General features: G+C 35.7%; 1 protein-coding gene across 1 annotated transcript in view; it reads right to left on the reverse strand.

The window, feature by feature from the left end:
* FRAS1 (Fraser extracellular matrix complex subunit 1) overlaps nt 1-27,318 on the reverse strand; it is a 483,962-nt gene that overhangs the window by 206,335 nt on the left and 250,309 nt on the right. The window contains exon 19 of the mRNA XM_012552056.2: nt 20,003-20,146. Within this exon, the coding sequence (XP_012407510.1) occupies nt 20,003-20,146 (144 nt within the window). The remainder of the gene's footprint in view (nt 1-20,002; nt 20,147-27,318) is intronic.

Raw genomic sequence — 27,318 nt, forward strand, 5'->3', positions numbered from 1 at the left:
TTGGCAACTGATTGGCTATGAGGGATAAGGAGTTATGTACAATGTGAAGTTCATGCAGCTCAGAGGCTAGAAAGATAGTGGTTCCTCCAAAAAGTGAAGTAAGGAAGAAGAAAGGCTTTAGGATGGGAGGGATGAGTTTAATTCAAACATGTCAAATTTGTTCTGATTTAAAATGTTCAACAGGCAAGATTGAAACTCACGTAAGAATGTGATTAAATATATCTCTATTTATAGGTGAATAGCTTTGGCTATTCCAGCTGAATGGATCTAAAAGCATTCTCCATGTCTAATCATTTATACTATTTAATAGTAATCAAGAGATCAGAAAAATCCAATGGAAATCCAACATCCATTTATTGTGCCATTATGACTATCATACAATTGCAATAATCAGTAAAAACTAAACCATAAATATCAGAAAAACATAATGAAGGAATGACTGCTCTATCAACTATATCCACTCAAATCACAATCATATGTTTTACTATAGCCAGGATATGACTCTGGCTTCTCAGAGGCTTTGCCAGAAGGGTTCAGGCTTTGAGATTAGCCTCCATGATAAAAAATTTTTTATTACATAAATTCACAAAAGGGAAGGAGAGGGAGGAGGGGGAGAAGGAGAAAAAGAAAAAAATTACACAACTGTACAAATGTTGATCTCAAAAGCTAAGTGAATGATCCCCAGATTCCTAATTCATTAAATAGATTCTGGATATTTTCTAAACTTTGCATTTTGAGTGAAATTATTTGAGTTTGCCCCATTGTTTAAGAGGGAAAATTTAAAAAAGAGAGAGAATGCATTTTAACAGACCATAATATATTATCTTGGAAAGGGAAAGATTTGTAGTTCTGCTAAATAAACATGTCCACTGACTAACAGGCACCATGAATTAGCACTATAAACTAATAAATGCATAAACAAACAATTGGGGGAATCATGAATTATATCAAAAGATCTAGCTGAAATACACCTCTTTCTTATAAACAAGCCAACAATTACTATTTGTTTCCCCAAATACAAAAAATGTGGGTATCTGATAACAGTTTAAATAGGTTAAAAAAATATTTAACAGCAGCAATATCTAACAATCTATAATACTGTAGCTGGCAAGGAAATGGTTTGTGGTCACACTGAAATCATAGTTCCTTCTTTGAATCTCCAAGGCTGACTTCAAAGATCAGTATGGATGGACAAGAGCTTGTTTTGGTCCAAACTCTTTTTTCTAAGCTTTTGATACCAAATCAAGAAATCTCAAAGATATTAGTGCAAAGGTGTAATGAGAGAGCCTTAGATGCTTGTATTTAAAGGGTAATAATTCCTTAACTGACAAATGATAATCTGCTTAGGCAAAATTATGCAACAATGGATTTTATTGATGGTGTACTAGTAAATTAAGTTTCTAAAATAATCAAATTGAATGTTTCCAGACTATTAAGGCAATTTACAAAAGATTATTGGTTCTCCCCAAAGCACCTCTGTCAGGTCCCTTTGGTAGAATGTAAACTCCTTGAGGGCAGGGAGTGTTTCATGTTATTGTGTCTTTAATCAGACACTATAGTGTTGAAAGTATTATGTCTTTAAAAAAAAAACCCTAAATGAATAAAATCAAAATATCAGATCCAATATCTTTTTTACAAAGGTGATGTAATTCTGTATTTCTCTATGAAAAAAATGAGTACTGGAAGAATGCAAAAAGGGATGCAATGGTGGTAAAGTGGATAGATCATTATACCTGGAGGTCTCCTCCAATTACAAATTCAGTCTCAGTCACTTTCCTAGCTAGTGACAATAGGTAAATCGCTTAACTTCTGTTTACCTGTCTCAGTTTCCTCAAAAATAAAATTAGAATAATAGTACCAAACTCCCAGAGTTATTATGAGACTCAAAGGAGATCGTATTTGTAAAGTACTTAGCACCTGGCATGTAGTAAGCATTTGATAAATGTTTGCTCCTTTCTTGGTTGACTGGTAGTTTGGGATTCCTGCTTGATGGATTCCCATATCCTCAGCTATGTTTGTTTCATTCTTTAAAAAATATTCTTGTCCCAATTTATAACCTTTTTTGTATTTCTTTGAATCCATATCACTAAGTACACAGTAGATACTTAGTAAAAACCTGTTAACTGGATGTCCATATAATACATAACCTGGGTATAAATTTGGTACAGTAATTACCAATCAATTTGATACTATGTGCCAGTGTGCTGCAAATATCTTACGGATCACAACACTAAGAAATGGGCATCATGGGCAGGCTGGCACCATCACAGCCATTTCTGCCCATGAATCCTGTTCTCTTCTCTCATTTCCCCATAAATCTGAAGCCCAACTCAGGGTTCACCATGGGCACACACTACATACAGCCAGTCACAGTCAATAAGTATTTATTAAGTGCCTACCACGGGCTATCACTTTTGCAAAAGTCCATGTTTTCTCAGTAATTTACTGCATTCTGTAGGTATGTCCCAACACACTAAGAAATCTACATGCATGCTGCAGAAAGGCTGACTTCGAAATCCTGTCATCCTGAGAGCACATTCAGCAGTTTCTTTTTTGCATGAAAATGCTATTAGGAAGCAGCTCGGCTTAGAGTTATAATTTAAGAATAAAAGATTTTTGGACCAGAAAAGAGCTTTGGAGATCTTGTCCATTCTTACATTATAAATGAGGAAATGGAGAACCAGAGTCCAATGACGGTCTTCTGGGAAGGAGCAGAATCAAGATTGACAGCCAAGGCCTCTGACTCCAATCCAGGTACCAAGTCACTTTCTAGTTATAGGCCTTTGGGCATACTGATTAAACTTTCTAAAGCTTGGTTTCCTTATCTACAAAATACTCCCACTTTCCTTATCTACAACATACTCCCACTGCTACAGTAGGATTATTGCAAATGCACTTCTTTAAAGATACTAAAGTCAGATATAAATGTAGACTTTCTGTTGTTATTGTTCAGACCTGAGATGTCATCAGTGAAGGAGACTCTGGTATGGAAGCTCCTTCATCAGTGTCAACTGGTAACCTGTCCACAAGTGAATGGGTATCTCCAGATCACGGATTTGAAATTAGAAGTGTCCTTAAACAGAAACAGGGCTGGAGCTAGTTCAAAAAGGCTGATGAGAGCCAATTATTCTGTTTTTCAATATGTATATTTACATCTCAAAAATCAACAACTTTAAGCTCAAGATTTGATTTATTGTTTTAAGGATTATCTAGACTTAGGAAAGCATTAATAATGCTGATTAAACTTAAAAATATGTGGGCAAACTTTCTTTATAAAAATCACATACAAGAGGAAAATGCAAATTCTTTCCTTTAAAAAAAAATGTTCTATTTTAAATTAAGGTCACAACTTCCATTTTTAAAAAATTCAGAAATAAATGGATGCTTTGAAACATTCAGGCTGTCTTCAGTAGAAAGAGGAGCCTCTGAAATGAAATATAAGCTACACGAACAGAGCTGAGACCATCAATGAAGGTACCAGAGAGAGCACGGGAATGCAAATCATCTTTCAAATAACAGAAGGGAGGATAACAAGCAGAAGAGTCAAAATAAGAAAATAGATGTGAGGGAGGAAAGACCACAATAAAGAGAACAAAGGGGAAGAAAACAGAACAGAGAAGAGAGAAAAATAAATGTGGAAAGAAAAGAATAACCTGAGGGAAAGAAGAGAAATTAAAAGGCAACGGATAATTAAATGGGAAGTAAAAGAGAGAAGGAAAACTAATAATAAAGAGTTAAGAGAAAGAAATAACATCATCATGGCATAATTATTATAACAAAGTGCAATGGAGAGGATTGCATAGGAGATCAAACCCTGGATTCTACTTTTGTCGCTAATCCTGAACTAACATGGATTAGTGACAAAAGGTTAGATTCTAGGTTAGAATCCATGGACCCATGATTCAAGTTTCTCCAGTTTCAAATCTAAAAGCACTTGGTATCTCTGAACTTTGATCTTGAATTTGCAAAATAGGAATTAGCAAATCTCATGTGCGCGCACACACACACACACACACACACACATCCTTCCATTATTTCTTATTGAGAGATGCTATTTGTGAGTGTTTGGAAAAACACTACGCAAACTACATATGTAAAAGGTAGTAGTGATAATAATATAATACCAATAATAACACACAAATTATATTTATAAACTAGACAGATGTCAGATAGATAAACTGAAAGAAAAAGGGGTTGGGAGGTAAAGAGGCGGGGGAGAGAGGGAAGCAGTGAGACAAAAAGAAAGGAAGGAAGGGAGGAAAGGAAGGAGAGAAGCAGGGAAGGAAGGAAACAAGGAGGGAGGGAGGGAAGGAAACAAGGAGGAAGGGAGGGAGGGAAGAAAGGAGTGAAGGAAGGAAGGAAGGAGGAGAGAGAGAGAGAGAAAGAAAGAGAGAGAGAGAAAGAAAAAGAGATGTTTGCCAAATATATCCTGACTATAAAAACAGTAGCACCTGTTAAAAGTCATCCTGTGTCCTTTATAAGGTGGGAAAGGAGTAAAAGGCTCAAGTATTTGTAAACATATATTCCTAAAGAAGTGAGAGATGGTTTCCTTTTTCTCTGCAGATAGTCCCTTAAATATCTAACCTCCCTTCTTTAAGTCATTCATTCAGTACCTACTATATGTCCAGGAGCAGATTAAGTTAACTTTAGGAGTACTGCAGTGAAAGGGAAGAAAAAAGGCGAAGGGTAAAGAAAGCAGGTTTTCAGGGAGGATTATCTTAATAGAATTAGGCAAAGAAAAAAAGATGTAAGTTATGACATTCAAGCTGAGCTGTGACCTCAGTTACATTAAAAAAAACTCTGTGTTCTATTATTTCATTCATTTTGAAGTTTTTGTGTTTTGCTTTCTTTCTAGGAGGTTTCTAGGAAAACCTGCTTTGAAAAAAAAAAAAAAACTCGTATCCACTAACCAAAGGGAAAAAGAATTTGTCTCCCACATAGGTCAGCCCATTCTATTTTGTTTCTATGTTCAATTTGGTAGCCGCTTAATGTTTTGCCTTCCATTGGATTTCGATGAATCTTCCATAAAAGGAAGAAAAAACACACATGTGATAAGTTTTTTTTTCAATTTGGTATCTTTTTAAAAAGAGAAAATCATAAGTATTACATTTCAACATGTTATTTTTATTTTTTGAATATTTAATATTTATTTTGGAATATTATTTGGAATAAATATTTAATAATTAATAATCCACTAAGCATTTCATACAGCAATCTGAGAAGATTTTTCAAAGCTGAGCAGAAAGGGAATTCAAAATATAATTAGGAGGGGTTTTCAAAGGAAAGGAAAGAAAGGTTATTGCAGGAGGGGTAACATTTGGTTCACCAACTGAAGAAGTCAAAATACACTATTCATAGATGAGCTTCTAAAATAAGTCAGAGATCACAAGGGACTCTTGTAATCATCTGATCCAGCCAGTGCTTTCATAGATGAGAAAATTCAAGTCCAATGAGGCTACATGACTTGTATAAGATGACATACTTGTATAAGGTAAGTAGCTCAGTTGAGATTTCCATGTGGTTTGACTCTAAAATCAGCATTTCTTCCATCATACAAGTCCTCCTCCAGTAACACTAGGCAATAAATGGTACTCACCAAGTAAGGGGAAATAGGCAATGTTAGACCTTACAGAACTGGAGCCAACATTTGCATCTTGGCAACTTCGAGTAACAATTGCTCTTATATTTTCCCTCTGTAGCTAGACACAATAAATCCAATTCTTCTACATTTTAATCTTTCAAACATTTGAAAGACCTTCCAGATCTCCTCACAAGCATTTACTTTCCCAAGTAATCATCCTCAATTTTTCCCATGAAAGAGACCTCAGAGATCACATAGCCCATTTCTCCTTTCTCATTGTCCATTCTTTGAAGAGGACCAATGACAATTCAGGGTAACAATGTGACTTGCACATGAATTGGATTTAGTTAAGTAAGGCAGGGTTACATATTCAGCAGTCTCACTCTCTTCTCGGGTCATCAAAATCCAGTGGCTGAACAAAAATCAAGATAACTGGCAACGGCCCCGGACGCAGTGGATGCCCTTGGCATTTTCCATGCCCAACCAAGTTCCAAGCACTCCACAGAGCCGGCTACAGCCACCTTCAGAGCTTCTGGAACAAATTGTCCTCATCCACCCAATCTGCCAGAGAAAGCCTGCATATGCTTCGGTAGGCATCCCCCCTAGTTCAATGATGGATCAGAAATTTGTTGTTATTCTCAGCCAGGTTTAACCTATCTGCCAAGACAATTTTAGCAGTGTGTGGTCGCAGTGTACAAGTTAGAGTTAGGTGACAAGTGGATACCAAAGGTGCATGAGGAGCCCTGAAAAAGGTCTGGTAAGCTCTCACATCTGAGGTGCTAGTCCTCCTGAACAGCTCCCACATCACTGACTCCCTCTGCAATACACCTGACAAGCAATCATCATTCTCTTCTTGGAGACTTCCACGAAAGGGAACTTCTCAAGTCCCCAAAACAGCCCATTCTACTTTCAGACACCTCTCATTATGAAAAATGTTTTCTTTATATGGAGCCAATACTTGCTTCTTTGTATTTTATGTCAAAAATTGCTCCAGCGTGGCTCTTTTCAACAATGAAGTGATTCAGCCCAATTCCAATAGAATTGTGATGGAGAAAACCACCTGTATCCAGAAAGGGGACTGAGTGTGGGTCACAACATAGTATTTTCATCATTTTTATTGTTGTTTGCTTGTTTCCTTTCTCGTTTTTTTTTTCCTTTTTGATCTGATTTTTCTTGTGCAGCACGATAATTGTGAAAATATGTATAGAAGAATTGCATGTTTTAACATATATTGGATTACCTGCTGTCTAGGGGAGAGAGTGGAGGGAAGGAAAAGAGAAAAAAATTGGAACACAAGGTTTTACAAAGGTGAATGTCGAAAAATTATCTTTGCAAAATGGAAACTGAGTGGATGCCAGCCAGTAGGAGAATGACTGAATAAGTTATGGTATATGAATGTTATGGAATATTACAATTCTATAAGAAATGATCATTAGGATGACTTCAGAGAGGCCTGGAGAGATTTACATGAAATGAGCAGAACCAGAAGACCATTGTACACAACAACAACAAGATTATGTAGAGATCAATTCTGATGGACGTGGCTCTTTTCAACAATGAGATGATTCAAATCATTTCCAGTGATCTTGTGATGAAAAGAGCCATCTTTACCCAGATAGAGGACTGTGGGGACTGAGTGTAGATCATAACACAGTATTTTCACTCTTTTTGTTGTTGTTTGATTGCATTTTGTTTTCTTTCTTATATTTTTTCTTTTTGATCTGATTTTTCTTGCACAATACAATAATTGTATAAATATGTATACATATATTGGATTTAGCATTTTTAAACATGTTTAACATACACACACAAATATAAATATATATCCCCCTGAGGCAACTGGGGTTAAGCGACTTGCCCAGGGTCACACAGCCAGGAAGTATTAAATGTCTGAATTTAGATTTGAACTCAGGTCCTCCTGACTTCAAGCCTGGTGCTCTATCTACTACACCAACTAGCTGCTCCAACATATATTTTTGAATATGTTCAACATATACTTGCCATCTAAGGGAGGGGGTGGGGAGGAAGGGGGAAAAATCTGAAACACAAGTTTTTGCAAGGGTCAATGTTGAAAAATTATCCATGCATATGTTTTGAAAATAAAAAGTTTTAATAAATAAATGAATAAAGAAAAAAGAAAAGAAAATTATCTTTGAATGTGTTTTGAAATTTAAAAGTTATTGTTGTCAAAAATAAATTAAAATAAATCCATGCATATCCTTTGACCAAAAAAAAAAAAATTGCTCCTATACAGAGGCAATTAAGTGGCAAAATACCCTAGGCAAGTCCTTTTATCTCTATCTGCCTCAGCTTCCTCAACTGTAAAATGGAAATGATAACAACACCCACCTCACAGAGTTATTGTGAAGATTAAATGAGATAATAGTTCTGAAGTATTTAGCATAGTGCCTAGTACATAGTAGGTGCTTAATAAATGCTTATTTTCTTCTTTCCTATTTCTGTCCTCTGGGATCAAGTAGCACAAGACTAATCCCTCTTCCATATGAAAGTCATTCAAATTCTTGAAAATGAAACCATCAGCTTCCCTCCTCCCCCAAATTTTACCTTCCTCAGTTTAAACATTGCCAGTCCTTTGGTCAATCAGTGGATTGCCACAGTATGGCTTATGAAGGGGTGGTCTTTTCACCATCCTGGTTGATCTGGATGTCCTATAAATTGTCCTTCTTTAAAGCTTTTTTATTTAGAAAACACATGCATGGATAATTTTTCAACATTGATCTTTGCAAAACCTTTTGTTCCAAATTTTTCCCTCCTTCCCCCCGACACCCTAAAGTCCTTCTTAAAATGAATTTAACTCTATTTACATATTATGTCTTTTCAGAGAAATGAGAGATCACTGTGGTTGGAAACAACCATCAGAGAAGAGACAGTATTCCAGCTGGGTCTTACAGAATAGGATTAGTAGAATTACAATGTCCCATCCATAATGGCTGCCATCATCATTCTTCATATTTCTCCACTCATCATTATCTCAGACTAAAATCATAAAATTTTATGGATGACAAGGTCCTGACAAACCTACATGTCAAACTCTCTTGTTTTATAAATGAGAAATTTGGAGCTTATGAGGTGAAATGACGTTTACCCATGATTCTACCCATGAGTGAACTGGTGACAGTTGAGACTAGAGTCCAGATCTCTTGCCTTTCAGTTCATTGTTGTCTCCATGACATAGCAAGATGGTGGTCTATAGCAAGATGGTGATCCAGTACTATTCATAACTTGGCTCATAGCTGGCCATATCTAATGGCAGAGAAATACAATTTGAGGTCTCTCCAAGTTTTTTCTAAAATTTAATAAATTCAATAAATATTTATTGAGTCCTTTCTATGAAAAGGGCATTGTGAGAGACACTGAAGGGGATACAGAGATGAATGAGACAGCCCTGGGCTCCAAGGAGCTGATATCACAATCTTGTTGCAAGGGCAAGACAGAGACACGAATAACAATGATACACAGCAGAATATTATTCATTACTTGGTGGTGTTATAAAAACATGATTAGTTTTACTTCAGTCTCTCATCACCTCTCATGGGGTCTATTTCAAAAGCTTCCTAATAGGTCTCCCTGCTTCCATTTTCTTCCTTTCCTCCACAGAGATGACAAATAGATATCCTGAAACCCAGATATTACCTGTCATACTCAAAAATCATCAGGGGCTTGTTTTGTCTTTAGAACAAAATGCAGGTACAATTGGTAGAGCAGAAGCCCTGAGTTCAAATCTAGTCTGAGACCTTGGAGGCAAGTTCCTTAACACTAATCTCCTCCAAAAATAAATAAATAAGATAGATTTAAATTTTTGGCATAAAATTACTGGTAAATTGGCTCTCACAGACCTCTCTTGTCTTATTTCAACATATTGTGTTTCCATCAAACTAGACTTCTAGCTCTTCCTCCAAATACTCATTCCAAATACTCCAGACATTTGTCCAAAAATCTGCCATTCCTGGAATGTCCTCCTTTCTGTCTCATCTCCATCTTCATCCACTCCCTAGCTTCTTTCAAAGTACAACTCAGCCACCACCTCCCCCATAAGATCTCCTCTGCCCCTTGGAATTATCAGCATACTCCCTCTTGTATAGACTTTGTATATACTTTGCACTCACTGCACAAGCTTAATCTTTCCCAGTAAAATGTAAACTCCCTTCAGGGCAGAAAATGTTGGATTGTTATCACTGTATCCTCAAAGCCAAGAACAGTGGCTTGTACAAAGTAATACACGTCTGTTAATTCTCTGTACAATCTATCTCACTTACAAACAAAAATAGGAAAGGTAAAAACAAAAAACAGGGAGAAAAAAGGAGAACTCTTTCCCAAATCCAATTTTGACCACTAATAAACACCTCTAATTGTCTCTAATAAATTTCTCTTGTACCTACATTTTCCAGGCTCTTTCTTTTTAAAAAAACACTGACAACAATATATTGGAAGGGAAAATCAACATGAGACTCTAAAAGGTGTTTATGGATGAAATACATTTGTTAACAAGATTCTTAAATAGGAAATGCATGGCTCTCAAGACAATCTAACATCATTTATTCTTCCTCAGTTCACAGAACTTTCTCACAAGGGAAGGGCATTCATACTGCCTTATGATTCGGGAGCTGTCCTCAGTACTCCTGCATGGGAAGTCACAGTAAGGTGTAGTGTTCTCTTCTTTTCTGAAATATAACAGTTCTCTGGGAGGAGGTTTCTTGGGGAGCTTCTGGAGGCAGCCTTAGTTTCAGTTCCAAGCAATAATCACCTTAAATGCAGCCAGGTGTTAAAAGTTTAAATCCTTTATTGTCGCCTTCAAAATAGCCCAGTTAGTTTCCTTAGAGGCCTATCTCCCTCCTTGGTTTCAAGAGCTTTTTCAGCTTGTCTGCCAGCTTCAGCCTCCAGCTCTCCCTGAATCTTGGCTCTAGTCTTCTCAACTGACTCCTGCTTTCTCCATCTCTTCAACTGACTCCTGACTGAAGCTCTAAATGTTTCTTATATATGATCTCTTAAAGGTGTGCCCAAAGGTTGACTTCTCCTCTGAGAGAGTGGGATTGTGGAAGGTGTAAACTTGTGAATCTCATACTGAATCCTGAAATCTCCCAAACTTGTGAACTAACGTGTGAGCTAATGTGTGAACTCTCAAAGGTGTAAACTTAAGCATTGTTTCTATCAATTCCATTGAGTTAACATTTTGTAAGGATTCTAACAGAAAGGGATGCTTCTTTAGAGATGCAGATTCGAGAAGTCACAGTAAGGGATGCTTCTTTAGAGAGACAGATTTGGTATATCACAGAAAGGGATACTTCTTTAGAGACAGATTCGAGAAGTCACATAAGGGATACTTCTTTAGAGAGACAGAATTGGGATATGACAGAAAGGGATATTTCTTTAGAGTCACAGATCTGGGAAGTCACAGTAAGGGATACTTCTTTAGAGAGACAGATCTGGGAAGTTACAGTAAGGGATACTTCTTTAGAGATAGATCTGGGAAGTCACAGTAAGGGATGCTTCTTTAGAGAGACAGATTTGGTATATCACAGAAAGGGATAATTCTTTAGAGGGTTAGATCTGGGAAGTCACATTAAGGAATACCTCTTTAGAGGTACCAATCTGGTAAGTCACAGTAAGGGATACTTCTTTAGAGATAGATCTGGAAAGTCGCAGCAAGGGATGCTTCTTTAGAGGCACAGATCTGGTTATGTCCTTCCATTCCTTTTACTCCCAAACTTTCCAGGATCCCTTCACGCACATGAGGTAAAGCCCAAACTCCTTTGGCCTGAGGGTTCAAAGGCCTCCATATCCACAGTTTTTTTCTTGTTACTCCACTACGTATTACTCTCTACTTGAACCTAATTAGATTATTCATCATTCCCACACATGACCCACTTGTGGTTACTTCTATATGTCCACTCATGATGTTTTCTACAGTTGGGCTGCTACCATCTCTGCTTATTCATCTTAAAAGCCATATCTGCCAGGTGACCCTTCCTAATACTCCTATCCAAAAATGATCACTTTCTCCTTGTGAAGCACTTAATTTCAACTTTTCAGCAACTCTCTAATGGATTATTTTGAACTGCAGAAATTTGCACCAGTCACATATCCCATGACTAGTCCCAAGAGAGCAGGGCACCATGTTTTATTTGTAAATTTCAAACTTTATCCAGGAGCTGCCTCAGAGCTCTACACAAGGCAGACATTTAACAAATAGTTACAAAAGAAATTTCCCAACACATGCAGTTCCCTTTTTTCCCTTTTCTTGTTTTTTTTTCATCTTATGATTTTTCCCTTTTGTTCTGATTTTCTTCTTCCAACCCAACATGATTCAGAAAGGAATATGTACTAAAAAATTTAATGTACATGTATAAACAGAAAAAATAAAACAATAAAAATATATAGAAACAAAGTATAAACAGGATAAAGAAAGAAAAAAAGAAATTTCCCCAAAAGTCCATTTCTTCAATCATGAGCATTATTCTCCCTTACCCTTGTCTATGTTTTCTTCTTTAATTTTCACTCTTTTCTAGGAGGAGAAATAATATGATAGTTGCAAGACCAAAGTAGTAATAACCCAAGGCTTTGGAATATTTTGATGATTGCTAGGAGCAAAGAGATAATTTATTTTATAAAAAAACTATAAAGAGAATATTCATACTGAGTAAATGAAAGCATTTCAATGGCTGCATTTATTATTATGTCTGTTGCATTTTCCCTCCTTTTTGGAATCATTTGTCTTTGTTGGGATTTTTTTCAGTCTTGGCCTAAGCTTCACAAAATAAAATTTTTGCTCGATACATCTTGGTATATAACAGAGTAGAAGGGGGGGGGGGGGCTAAAGAATGAGTACATTGCAGTAAGATGTCATATCCATAGGGAAAAAAAGTACAATGAAATCACTGGACATCCTCCCAAGAATGTTGACATTATTTGCGTGATAAATTAAATGTAATATATTCCTTTTTAAACAGTTAAAAGCAATGAAGAAGTCTCTGAAAAATAGCATTTCATATAGCATTTAAGGAGTTATAATTCTATGAATAAGTTATTTTCCAACATACTAGAAAGACATAATGATGAACATTCTATTTTTCAAGATCTGAACAAGCCCCAATGACAGAAAAAAGTATATTGTACTAATAGCCCTCCAGGAGCTGAACTATTCTCTCGTGTGTCTTCAACAGAGGCATTTGGTGGAACACTGAATAGAGCATGGGACCTGAGTTCAAATCCAGTCTCAAATACTTATTTCACTTAACCACTCTTTATTTTAGTTTCCTCAACCTGAAAAAATGGAAATACTACTTGTGAACTGATTTTGGAGGACAATCTGAAATTATTTCCAAAGAGCTATTAAATTGCCTATATTATCTGATCCAGCAATACCACTATTAAATCTATTTTACAAAGATGACTAGCAGAAAAGAAAAAAACCCAAAAGTTCTAAAATATGTATAGTACTACTCTCTGATGGCAAAGAACTGGTAATAAAAGGGATGCCCATCAATTAGGGAATAGGTGAATAAGTTGTGGAACGTGATCATGATGAAATTCTATTGGATTATAACAAATGAAGAGCTGGTTGATTTTTTTTAAAAAACACAGATAAATTTGCATAAAATAATGAAAAATGAAATGAGCAGAACCAAAAGAGTTTTGTATACAGTAACAATGAATTAAAAAAAAAACCACTGAGCAACTAAGTCATATGACATATGAAGATGTAATCTCCATCAAGAAAAAGAATTTGTAAATAGAAGTGTATATAGAATGATTTATATATGTGTATGTGTGTGTAAAATCATTCTGTATATACTCTTCTATAATATATATGTATATATATATATATATATACATACATTTCATACATATACACATCTCAGGCTAACTTTAGCATATATTTTATAAAAATAACAAGTTGTACATAATAGATTTACAGTTTCATATTACATTATATAATGGAAATGCTTGTTCTATCTCATAAATTAAAAATAAAATAAATATATAATTTTTTTAAAGTGCAGTGCGCCTGACACATAGTAGGTGCTCTGTAAATGTTTATTCCCTTCTCTATCAAAATATGGTACTTCTTAGGATGCTTATAAATAAAAAGATTTTAAATTTTTTTTGGCTTACCATGTATCTAACTGAGCCAGCATCTCTTATAAAAAGGAGGTTTGAGAATCCTAGACATTGGGGAAGGGAAGCACTAAAAAAAGGACTCATCTTTTGAAATTCTTCTACATAATAAAAAAGCATGGTACCAAGGACAGGGGCAAGAATATGGTTAAAGGGGAATTACTTGAATGGGAAAACATATTTGGGGGAGTCAATGAGTTCCTAGGAAAGGTCAATGAAAAGAATTATAAGTCAAATCCCACCACAACAAAAAAGACTACAATAATATCTGTACAAGAAAATTATTTCTGAGCCCTAGGCAGAGAGCTCCAAAGTCCAAACCAGAACTGAATACAACAAATCTCCAGAAACACGAGAGTATGTTCAGTCCTTTGAACTGTGACTGGATTTTACTCATATAAGACTAGAGTTTCATTTAATTTAGCCCTACAATTCTCTATATTCCTGACCTCCAGCAACCTCAGAGACAAAATGACTCCTCCAATCCCCTAATTGATGGAGAAAGGAGCAAATTGCATAGCATATAATAAGTACTACAGAAATGTTAGATATTATTATCCTCATTTTATCATTATTTTGAAACTTTAATTTCCCTTTCTCCCTACATAAAAATTCTATATACTGCTTCATAAAAATTACCTCACATATTTGGTAAATACATTAAAATATATGCATTTTGATTGTGCATGTATAACTGATATCAGATTGCTTGCTATCTTGGGGAGAGAGTAGGAAAGGGAAGGATGGAGAAAAATTTAGAACTCAAAATCTTAGAAAAATGAATGTTGAAAACTATCTTTAAGATTATAAAAAGGGAAAAGGACCCACATGTTTGACACAGTCCTCTTTGTAGTGTCAAGGAACTGGACATTGAATGGACGCCCCTCGGTTCAGGAATGGCTGAACAATTTATAGGATATGAATGAATTGGAATATTATTGTTCTATAAGAAATGAACAGCAGGATGACTTTAGAGAGATCTGGAGAGACTTACATGAACTGATGCTAAGTAAAGGGAGTAACAAGAGACTGTACCAAGAGAACATTATGCACAGAAACAAGATTATGTGATGATCAATTCTGATGCATTTGGCTTTTTTCAACAATGAGGTGATTCAGACCAATGCCAATAGACTTGTAATGGAGACGAGCTATCTGTATACAGAAAAAGGATTGAGGCAACTGAATGTGGATCACAACATAGTATTTTCACCTTTTTTCTGTTGTTTGCTTGCTTTTTTTTCATTTTTTCCTTTTTGATCTGATTTTTCTTGTGCAGCATAATAAATGTAGAAATATGTTTAGAAAAAATTATCTTTACATGTAATCTAAAAAAATACTATTAAGTGCAAAAAAGTATGTATTTGCAGCACAGAATGGATTTCAAATGGAAAAATCTACATTAAAGATATGAGAAGGGATAGGCCATCACTTTACTTCAGGAACTTACTATCTCACCCAACAAACAGATGAGCTGATGCATTTTAACTGGTTTCCCCCTTCTGATCACCTATTATTGTCTCTATCCATCTTCCCTACCTCTACCAGATTCATCTTTCTGAAACAGAATATTCACTATGATACTCCTTTGCTCAAAAACCATGTGACATGGGCATTCCCACCCAATGTTATAACTCACACTATTCTTTTAGCCTAGAATACCCTCTCCCATCTTCCCTGCACATACATTCTTATAACATTTGTGAATTAATAATGACGATAATAATAGCCAACATTTACAAAATGCTTTGAGGTTTTTTATCTCAAAATAATTAATATCATTTTCTTTCATCTTCAAACAATCCTGAGAAGTAGTGATAATAATGATATTTCAGACAAGGAAACTGAAACAGACAGAAGTTAAGTTCCTTGTACAAGTATCTGAAGCCATACTTGAATGCAGGTTTTCTTGATCCCAGGTCCAGACTGCTATTTACTGTACTATCTAGGGGCACCAAGTCCAGTAAGACACATTGTTTTCTCTCAACAATCTTTATAATATAACTGTCAGAAATAAACCAAACTCAAACAAATATAATCATAATCACTTAAGAACTCTGATCAGCGCAAGAATCAGTCCTGATTGCAGATGATGAAGGATGGGCAGCATTCCCACTTTGTGATACAAAGATGATAATTTAAATGGAGAAAGAAAAACACATTCTTTGGATGTGGCTGAAATAGAAATTCATTCTGCTTGACTATACTTATTTATTACAAGGATTTTATATTCCTTTTCCCCTTGTGACAGTAAGAGAGATGTAGGAGGGAGAAAAAATGAATAAAAATGAAAAAAAAACTATTTTTTAACCATAATTCCAATCTTTAAAAAGTTCCCATTGCCTTAATGCCTTACCCAGAAGATAAATTCCTGAGGGGAAGGCACTGTTCTTTGTTTCTCTATATCTTCCATATTATTTAATAGCACAATGTTAAATATATGTTGGCATTCAAAGAACCTTCTTCTGATTGAATGAAAGAAGGAAATAAGTATTTATTAAGTACTTACTGTGAGCCAAGTCTCCTATGCTGTGTGCTTTACAAATATTATCTCATTAAATCATGACAATCACCCTATAAGGAGGTGTTATTAGTATCTCCAGTTTACAGAGGCAAACAGAAGGTGATTTGCCCAGATAATAAATGCCTAAAATTGGATTAAATCAGGCATTCCTGGCTCCAAGCCCAGTGGTCTATCCACTGCCCCATCACCACTATCTTCAGATTGCAACACTTCCAACATGCCAAAATTATCATCAGTTGAAGGCAGGCACTCATTTATTGTTCATTTTTGTATCTCCAGTGTCTACAGGACACATAATAGGTACATTACATATGTTGCTGAATGATTGATTAGAAGTTAGAAAACTGTTGTAAGATTCTCCTCTTATTGTCTCCAAAGTGGGGGGCATTGAATCTCTGTACACAATCTCAAAGGGTAATCTATTAAAGTGGAAAGATGGTACCTATCTCACTCTCCCCAAGATAGCCAATCATGGGGCTTGTCTCCAGTTTAACTTCATCACCACCCCCCTTCACCCACTGTCCCATAAAAAAAAATCTCCAAATCTGTCCTCTCCCACAAGCAGCTTCCCAGACTACATATATTCGTAATCTTTTTAGTTTGGGAGGAATAGACCCCCTCACTTTGGTGAAGTGTCACACTGAAATGTGACCTAGACACACACACCATCAGGGCTGCGAAAGCAAAATTCCACTCCTGTCTCCTGTGTATCATACCCTGTAATCCTAGTCCCCTCATAACAGGTAGGTTATGGTTCTTAGATGGGTAGACTTTGGAGTTCTTTCTGAAGTCCATCTCCTCTTTTCATTTTTGTTGGGACAAAGTGAGCTGCACAGGATTAGTAGACATTGGTGGGTTGCAATCTGCATTGCACATCTCACTCCATTATTCTTCCCCACAAATCCACCTCTTTCCAAACTTGCATCAAGGGTACTTCATCCTTTCATTCTGTTCAGTTCTCAATTTCTATGTTCCACTTTACTAAAACTGTTTCTTTCCCCAAAGTTAACAATGATCAGATAGGAACAGACAGGACCCAGAGCCAAGATTCTTGAGGAAAGCACTGTTTCCTAAAGCAACAGACTTACTTCCTGTCCAGTTCTATAACTGTAATTAAGCAGAGAAATCATTGGGAAGGGGATGGGGTTTCACCTACATTATCAGCTTGGACTGACCAACTGCACAAAGAGGGATATAGGAATAGGAGCTCTGGGAGTGGGAGCTCCCCTCAGACCACTGGTCCTCTTCCAAACTGACCCTCACAGCCATCATCTGGGGAAGTTACCCTGATAGAGAAGGGGGCAACCATATTCACCAACTATTACTCACAGAACAGGCTAAAGAAGCAGATTATGATGAGGAAGCAAAATGAGCTGCAGAAGTCAAACCATCCAATCTCTTTGACCATCATCTCCCCTTAGAACACATTGGAGAAGGCCTGGAGTCCTGAATCCAGAAGCCTTGGAAATAGCAATGCTTTTGGCCCAGTGCCGTGAGCCATCATCCCCATGGAAGTACAGCCTACCAAATGCTCTACAGATGCAAAAACTATAGCTACCTAAAACCCAGGAAAGAAAGTTCTTGCCACCAAAGTTCTTAGTACTATTAAAGGGTTCAACACCAAAAAAACTGATATAATTTATCAATGAAAATAAAGAAAAGATGCTAACATCTGTTTTGCCTTTGTACCCTAAGGACCATGGAACCTTTCTATTTGACTTATAACTAAAACTTTGCACATGTTAATTACTCTATTAGAAGGTTAGTTCTTTGGGGAAGAAACTGACTTTTCTATTTGCACAAAGTGTTCATTAAATGCTTTATTCATCCATTCATCTCAAAAGTGCCAAATCAGATGGTTTTTGCTCAAGCCTCATCCTTGTTGACATTCGTGAAATATCTGGCACCTTCTCTTTCTAAATACTTGTTCTTCTTGGGCTAGCAAAAAACAATTTTAATATGTCATCTGTACAGACTCTCCTTCCTGCACTTTTTAAAAGCTTAGAGAGAGAATTTTTTAACCTGTTTTAAAAATCTTTCAAATGAAGTTTCAGTTGGTTTTCAACTCAGTTAAATATATTTGTACATGTATGTATGTGTGTAAACATGATACCTTCCAATTAGTTGGATTTCATCTGGATCCATCTTGGATCCATCTGGATCTCTAGGAAAGTATTTTTTCAACTCTAACAAGTTTTAAAACTTAACATCAAAATAAACTGAACTTAGAAACTGACCCTTGAACCTATATCATAAAATATTAGAACATTATTTCTAAAAATAATGAAGCATATTCAATCATACTCTGTTTACTAACATATCACCACTATTATTTAGTGATATTTTAGTAAATGTTTCCTATTAAAAAGAAAATATTATTTTAATGTATTATTTCATTTCTCCTCTATCCATTTTAATGTCTGTTTGTGTACATGTTTTATAATATTAATGATCATTCACATAGTAGTACATGTATATAACATAAATAAGTAAATATGCACACATTGGGACACATTCTCAAAAAATTTTAATAGGAATAAAAATAGTTTGGAGACCCCTGACAAGGTCAAGGAAGAGGGATAAATGTGACAATTAATAAAGGGGCTTTGTCATTATTTGTATTTGCTACATTTCTCCTACTTATCTTTTGGAAATCTGAGTTTAAAGAAAGAGGAAAGCCACTAGTTTTTGTAGTAGCTGATTCTCTTTTGGCACAAACATACAGCATAGTAACTGATGGAAAGAAGTTAATGATTCTAACAATCAAGGAGCAAATATTGTTGTACAAATCAGTTACCAGACAACCAAGAAGCATTTATTAAATGCCTACCATATTCCAAAGCACTGTGTTAAGAGCTGGAGATGAGAACAATGATGGCAACAACTATGGTGATAATAATAATGATAGTAATAATAACAACAATAACAATAATAATAGAATTTATATAGTACTTTAAGGTTTGCAAATCATGTTATGTTATTACATTTAATCTTCACAACAACACTGGGAGGTAAGGTATTATTATTGTTCCCCATTTTATAGATAGGAACTGAGGCATGTTTTTTAAGTGACATGCTCAGAATCACACACAATGTCTGAGATAGAATTAAAAAGCAGGTCTTCCTTCCTAACTTGAAATCCAGTGTTCTACCTACCTAATTCTCATGAAAAGAAAGCAAAACAAAACAAACAAACAAAAACCAGTTCTTGTTTCCAAGAAGCTCACAGTCTAATAGAGGACACAAAATCCAAACAATTATAACAAAATAAGATATATACAGTATAAAATGGAGCTAATCAATAGAAGTAAGGCATTAATATTCAGGAAATTTGAAGAAATGCATAGTGAACTTTCCTGAAGAAAGATATCACCTTAGATGTGAAATTTTGCCTTATAGCTTTCCCAACAGGCAGTACTCTTCCTCTCAAATTACCTTGTATTTATTTGCATTTATTCCATTTCTATTTTATCCAATACATATTTAACAAAGATACTTTGTTAAATATTAGAAAACAAGGTCCCTGTAAATAGAAATTGCAATAATCTTTGTGCTTCTAAATCTAATGGCCAATGTGGATGCTCCATATATCCTTGCTGATAAATATGTGTTGCCATTATTGTCATTAAAATGGAGTAAACAGCTTAATCTTCTCTCAGAAGTATCAGAATGTTGTTGGCAGATGAGTAAGAAAGATGGGATCTCCTGACCTAGAGCAGCGATGGATTCTCCCAGCTCCCATAAGTAAGGCTTTGACTCACCCACACAGTAGCCCACAAGGTTCAGGTACTGTTCTTCTTTACAGCTGGTCCTGCAGGTTCCACTCACAAGAAGAGCATGGGGATGGCAAGTGATACAGTCAGAATCCGTAGGACCACGGCATTGTCTACATGAAGGATGGCACACTTGGAGAAAGGAAAATTCCAAGGTTAATGTAGGTATTATACAAATGAAAGAAACACCATTACTAGACAAGTCAAAAATACTCCTAAGAATATTTAACAACAATGATGGGCAGCACATTTTCTGACCACTTAAAGATTTCTGAGGACCCTTGGACAAGCAAGAATCATATTGGATCCACTCACTGGACTATTTCTCATTCCTCATATTCATGAGGCTGGTCTCCTCCAAACAGAATATTAAAGCAAAAAGATATAGCTAAATTGCTTAGCATTCAATCAATCAATCAAAAATATTTATTGCTGGGATAACATGCAATAAATGAAACGATCCTTACTTTCAGGAAGCTTACATTTTAACCAGGGAGACAACAACATTATAATTAAATATAAACTGAATAAATCTAAAGGAGTTAATTACAAAGCAATTGGGGGGTATTACCACTTGAGGGGATATGAAATAGCGCTTCTTAAACTGAGGCCCTAAAACCACTTAGGAGTCCAATAATAGATTCCAGAGTATCCCAGAACAGGGAAAAATGCTACGTGGAGGAAAATATGTCCTTAATTTCACTAACCCTTAAGTTAATATTCCATCAATTATTTAGAAACATTATTCTGAGAAACCCAAAGGCTTCACCAAATCATTTTGTGAATCTGTGACACCAAAATAGGCTAAGAACCCCTGCCACAGAAGATAGCCCTTGAGCTGCATTTCAGCACTTACATGCTCATCTTGTGAATAAGGAAACTTTGCTAGATTTATATCATTTCTATTCTATTCTCAAGGAGATAGAGCAGGCAGTCAGCAGACCAATCTCATACACCATTGTCCCTTCACCATCTCCATAAGCCAAGTTCTATGATCTACCCATAACATACCCTGGACCTGAGAAAACATTGCCAAAAGAGGCAAGCAACAAAAGCAGTCATATATAAGTGAGGTATTACACAAGAGAGATTCTTAAACATTATTTATATAATATACTTCTTTAAATGCAAGAAAATTCTATTGTCTGTGACAGAAAATCAGAAACAGCAGAAGGCTAGGAAATAATAAAAAACTTTCTTCTGCTCAAATGTCTGTGATACTTATAAGCCCAAATTTGCCCCATTGTATCAGAATCTATAGTTCCTCTTGTTAGACATCTAAACTTCAAGCATTTGGGTATGCATCATCAAATGACTCTGTGTGTGTGAGAGAGAGAGAGAAAGAGAGAGAGAGAGATCAAATGCATGCAAAATATATATATATGACCAAATATATGTAAAATTAGTACATATATGATCAAATGTATGTAAAATAGATATGACCAAATAGATATAATATATATGTGACTAAATGTACGTAAAAATATGTATAACAAAACATATGTAAAATACTCTTTGAACCTTAAAGTGTCATATAAATATTAGCCATTGTTGTTGCTCTTATTACTACCTCTATTCTTATTTCCTGTGGATTTCTGGTATCTCAACTATCATTTTCCTTCACTCAGCCCAGTCTCTATAGTATATAATTTTAGGGGATAAACACAGGCAGTCTTCCTCATCCTTTTCAGTTTCAAGCTGTACTGATTGGATTGGCAATTCCACATATTTCCTGAGACACAATATATAAATATATACTTGATATATACAATATATCAATTGTGTGTATATATACGTATATATATATATATACACACAATATACAATATTGACACAATATAAACTTGATATATTGTACAATATCTAGAAATCCACCTTCTTGGCCCAGATGCTGCTTTGTTAGAAGATGGTTAAGAAGGCAGAGTATGGGGGCAGTGGACTCTAGGACTATATACCAAGAGAACTAAGAAGAGAAACCCAGAAGTAGGATCCAGAAGATGGATCCATCCCCAAATATTCCAAATAAGATTTATCTGGATTGTATGTTAGAGACTCTCCCTTTGTGAATCGGGAGCATCTATGTGTAAAAGTGTTATTATTACTCAATTTTCTCTGTTATTTACTTTACCATTCTGTATTGGTTTCATAATTTCTCTGTTGATTCTATTAGCTCCTACCAAAGTTTGTGGTACTAGATGTACTATAGTATGCTAGATGAATTCTTAAGTTATATTTCTGATTGTATTTACTCCAAATCTGAAGGTCTGAAGGTACAACAGAGTCATTATATCCTTATATTTAAGAAGCACAAATACCTTGTCCTAGCTCTGACAGAAACTTTCTGAGACTCACAAACCAACTCACATAAAGCAGAACAGAAAAAAAACTTCTCCCACCTACCACCCCACATTGGTACCTGAATCTGAAATTCAATTCCTCCAGCAAAATGTATGAGATCGTTTATCTTTCCCTTCACTTGACACACACCAAGCTGATGAGACATTTTGTATTTTTTTAAGAAAATTCACCTTAGGGTGTGAGCAATAACAAAAGGGGGGCAGCAGTGCCTAAAAGGAGAATGCATCTGCAGGAGTACCTCCTGCTGCCAAGGCAGACAGCAGGTACTGATCTCAGGGAGAAAATGGGAGGATCTCTTAGCCAAGGGCAGGGGAGGTCTAAGTAAGTCTGACACTGAGGGGGAGGTGGAAGGAAGGAATGAGACTCTGAGTAGAATGGGTCCTTTGGCTGGCAGGAAGCTTGTGGAAAGCAAAAGCAGTGATTTCAGGTAAACTCAATTGCTTCTCCTCTGGGCAAGGAGCCAAGAGAAGTACAGCAAGGCAAGAAAACCAAATGGAACACTGATTAAAAAGCTAGCAACAGTAACAACCATCACTCACTCTGCATTCCTGAGAATGGAACTTGGAAGTGGCTAATCTACCAGATACCATTCTTCCCAAGATGAACTTTACAATCTGTTTCCTCCCCTTTACCAAGGATCTCAGAAGTGATCCATGGTACCATCTGCCAGGATGCGTTTGGGTGGGGAGAAGATGGATAACACAAAAACTTGTGCTAGAAGCATCCTGATTTCGGTTTCAAACAAAATTTAATTACAATAGAAAGAAAGCAAACAAATTTTGGGGGGGAAATAACCAAAGACTGATAGTTTTGAACATATATAAAAATTTAGAAACAGAGGGGTTATATTTTTCCCCTGCTAAGCCTATATAAAGATGAAATAATCCACCTGGAGAATAAATATCTTTTTAAAAGCTTTGGTTAAAAATGTTTTGTAAGAAAAAGTTCTGGAGGGAAATAATACTCAGATTATATTTAATAGGATAAAACAAGATTTCACAAATCACTGTGGATCAGGATCACTTTGGGGCATGAAATATATTGGTGGAAACTACAAATGCTGGTCTAAAAAGCCTGGGAGCATATAACATATATATTAAATGGAAAATGAGAGTTAGGGAGAGACGGGAGCAAAAAGGAAGAAAGTAAGGTTATTTCCCTTTGGATGCTTTGCTGTATATAATACTTTCATAATCTTATAAGAGTAGGAAAATGTCATTAGCATCAATATTTTTTTACAATACTCATTCACATCACATGGAATTCTAGGGTTTTGAGGAACACAGATTTGTAAATAAAATTTAAAAACCAAGATATGTAAACTGCTAAGACACAAAAGATCAAATTTTCACCACCAGATCAAATATTGCTATATAATTTGCAGAATCTCAAAAGTGAAAGAGATTATCTATTCTTACCAGGGTCTACTACTAAATATTTTACTATCAGCACTCCAGATATTAGAGGGGGATGCCAGAGGAAATTTAGCAGGACATACTTCTAAGTAGATTACATGTTATGTTATGTTATATTATATCACACAATATCATATATCATATAACATTATGTTTAGTATATCACATCATATACTATGTTATGTTATAATATAATATAGTATATATTACTTTATAACATTTTCCAGATCGCTTTCTTATATCTAAACAATCAACAAAACAAAGACCTAATTTGTGGCATTTGCTGATTTCTGAGGATATTTTGGATGACATTGTAAATACTCACAATGAAAATTTAACAATCAACTCTCATGAGCTGGTACAAACTGGCTCCTGCTCACTCCTTATTTTAAACCATGCCTGAACAAGAATTACCCTGTCCCTCTGCCAGAACGCACCCAATAAGTCATCACTCAGTTTTCACTTGAAAACCCTCCAATAAGGTAAAGTACAGTATCTCCCAAGCTATCCTTTGGATAGCTCTTATGTATCTAACATCAAACCTATAATTGCCTCTGAAAATTCTGCCTAGTTCTATACTCTGGAGACAACAAATTTGAGTGTTATCTCTTTGTGAAAATTATTCTAGAATTTGAAGACAAATGATCCTGTCATCCCTAAGTCATCTCTTATTTGAAAGAAACATTCCCAATTCCTTCAACCAGTCCTCATGGGACATGAACTCAAAACCCTTCACCATGTTAGTCACCTGCTTCTGGAACTTTATAGCTCTTGAGCATCTTTCCTGAAATGTGATCACAGGAACTGAATGCAATGGTTCAAATCTAGTCTAAGCACAAAAAAGTATAGTCAGACTTCCCCTGCTTAGTTCATTGGGACTCCTAATGCCTCCAACGGTCATGTTAGTTTTAAGTCTCATAATGAACTTGTGGTTCACTAAAACTACCAGGTCCTCTTCAAATTAACAATCGCCCACCTGATCTTGCATTTTAACCCAAGAATAAGGCTTCCCATTTACATTTATTGTATTTCATCTTATTCAATGCTCCAACTAATTAAGATCTCTGGTATATATTTATCCCATATTCCAAAGTGTTAGCTTTGCATCCTCTGAAGATATCCTAGTCATCAATTTAAGACTCTCTAGAACCAGGTTTAACCTCAATGACTCCCTAGTAAGAAGATGCCTTCCAACCACCCTGCATGAGCTGTTCCTATTTCTGGTTCTTCCTGCCTCAGCAACCACAAGATGCTCCCATTTTTGTGCTCAGGAAGTCATGACTTGCAAACAGCTTATACTTCTTATCTATTTGGACCAGAATATAAAAAACCTGGGATGCTGAAACCAATGTGGATAGGGTTGGAAAATTGTCTTCCAACCACCCAGCTGTCTAATAAAAGACACTGAGCAACCTGACGCCTTGACCAGAATGGGCTTCTGATTCTACCACAGTGTCAAAGAGCACAGGGCTATGCAGAGACTCCTGGAGCACCTCATCCTAGACTAATACCAAAGTCATCATAGCTCCCTAATTCTAAAATCATTTTCTCATCATATCTAATTCACATATTTCTCTCTTTTCCACAGCACTGATAAGTAAGCCCCTTAAGAATAGGGATACTTTTTCCTTGTATCCCCAGTTCTTAGCACAGCTTGACACATAACAAGCATTTTTTAAAATGTATATTAATGTTTGTAACAGGATTTAGGTTTTTTGCTTTCTTAAGGGGGAGATAATATGACCTCGAAAACAAAATAAAATGAAAATTTTAAAAAGCATCTAAACTAAATTGAAAGCCTTTCCAAGTCCTTCCTAAAAATCTAGGTAGATTTTATCATACATTTCTCAGGTCTACCTGTTTCTACCCTATCTACAATGAAATAGTATCACAAAAGGAAGTAAGGTTAATCCGACATGGCCAGTCATTCATAAAGCCAGACTACTTCTTTCTAGTCACCTCTGTCTCCTTTTTCTAGTTATTTTTAACCATTCATTTAACCTTCTGATATAATGTCCCATTCCCCAATACCTTCTGGTATGGATGTGTTGGTATGAAGCAGTATGGAGAAAGGGATGTGTATCATATCCCAATACCTTGTGCTATATGTGATATACCAGCCTTCAATACCTGCTAGTATATATAATATACCAGTCTCTAATAACTTCAGACATATGTACCAGCCTCCAATATCTTCTGGTGTATATATATCAGTCCCCAATACCTTCTGCCATATGTGATATGATAGCCCTCAGTACCTTCTAGTACATATAATTTACCTGTCTCTAATACCTTCAGACATATGTAATATACCAAATTCCATATATATATATATCAGGCATATGTAATACACTAGCCTCTATACCTTCTGGTATAATCTACCATCCCCAAATAGCCTCTGAAATTTTTCTGGAAATCCCTCAAGCCCAACAAAACTGTTTTTAAATTTTCTATTCTCTTACTTCTTTTTAAATTGGACATTTGATCTTTCTCCCATTCTGTGACTTGACTGAAACAACTAGGTAGCACTATGGCTAGCAAGTGTTAACAAGTCCTGAGTTCAAATACAGTCTGTGACCTTTAACCACTTAATTTAGATCTGCTCCAATTTTACCATATGTAAATTGGGGGTGATAATGGAACCTACCTCCCAGAGCTGTTATGATAACATTTGTAAAATATTTAGTAAAGTGACATATGGTACCACCATATAAATACTTATTCCTTTACTGGTGGTACTTTGAGCATTCTTTATAATCTGCTAAAGCAAAGGTAAGAAACCTATGGCCCACAAATACTCCTGAACACAGCCTGAGCCAGAATAAAATGTAATTCCTACCAGAATTTAGTGTGTTGGTATATTAATTTTTTTAAAAAATGTTTAAGCATTGCTTTTTTTCTATTTTGATCTGATTTTTCTTGTGCGGCATGATAAATGTGGACATATGTTTAGAAGAATTGCATATGTTTAACCTATATTGGATTACTTGCTATCTGGGGAGGGGGGATGTGAGCGGAAGGAAGGGAAAAAAAATTTGGAATGCAAGGTTTTGCAAGGGTGAATGTTGAAAACTATTTTTGCATGTATTCTGAAAATAAAAAGATATAATTTTAAAAATTTTAATGTTTAAGCATGTGTTATTTTCTAAGTCACTATGGGACCACAGAGATCCTTGAGTATAGTTTAATGAGCTTCATTTTTATTGGAGTAGAACACCCTCTGTTCTAAAGCAAACCCATTTGGCAGTTCTCTTACTACCCATAGGCTAGATGTCTCAGACTCATCAAGGGCAGCTACTATAGATGTTCACTTACTATGTATCTCCTTGCATTTCATGGGTATTTATTCCCTATTTGATTTGCTCCTTCTAATGCAAGGATCATTCTCCTTAAAACATAATAAATCAAAAGCAGAAGAAAGATTAAAAATGGCAGAAGTCTGTCCTCTCTATCTGCCATTAATATTCCATAGATCCTTAACAATCTTGTCCTTTTTCGGATCCTCCTCTTTTTCTTAATAATGATTTTTTA

This window comes from Sarcophilus harrisii, chromosome 6 (genome assembly GCF_902635505.1).
Source record: "Sarcophilus harrisii chromosome 6, mSarHar1.11, whole genome shotgun sequence".
NCBI lineage: Eukaryota > Metazoa > Chordata > Mammalia > Dasyuromorphia > Dasyuridae > Sarcophilus > Sarcophilus harrisii.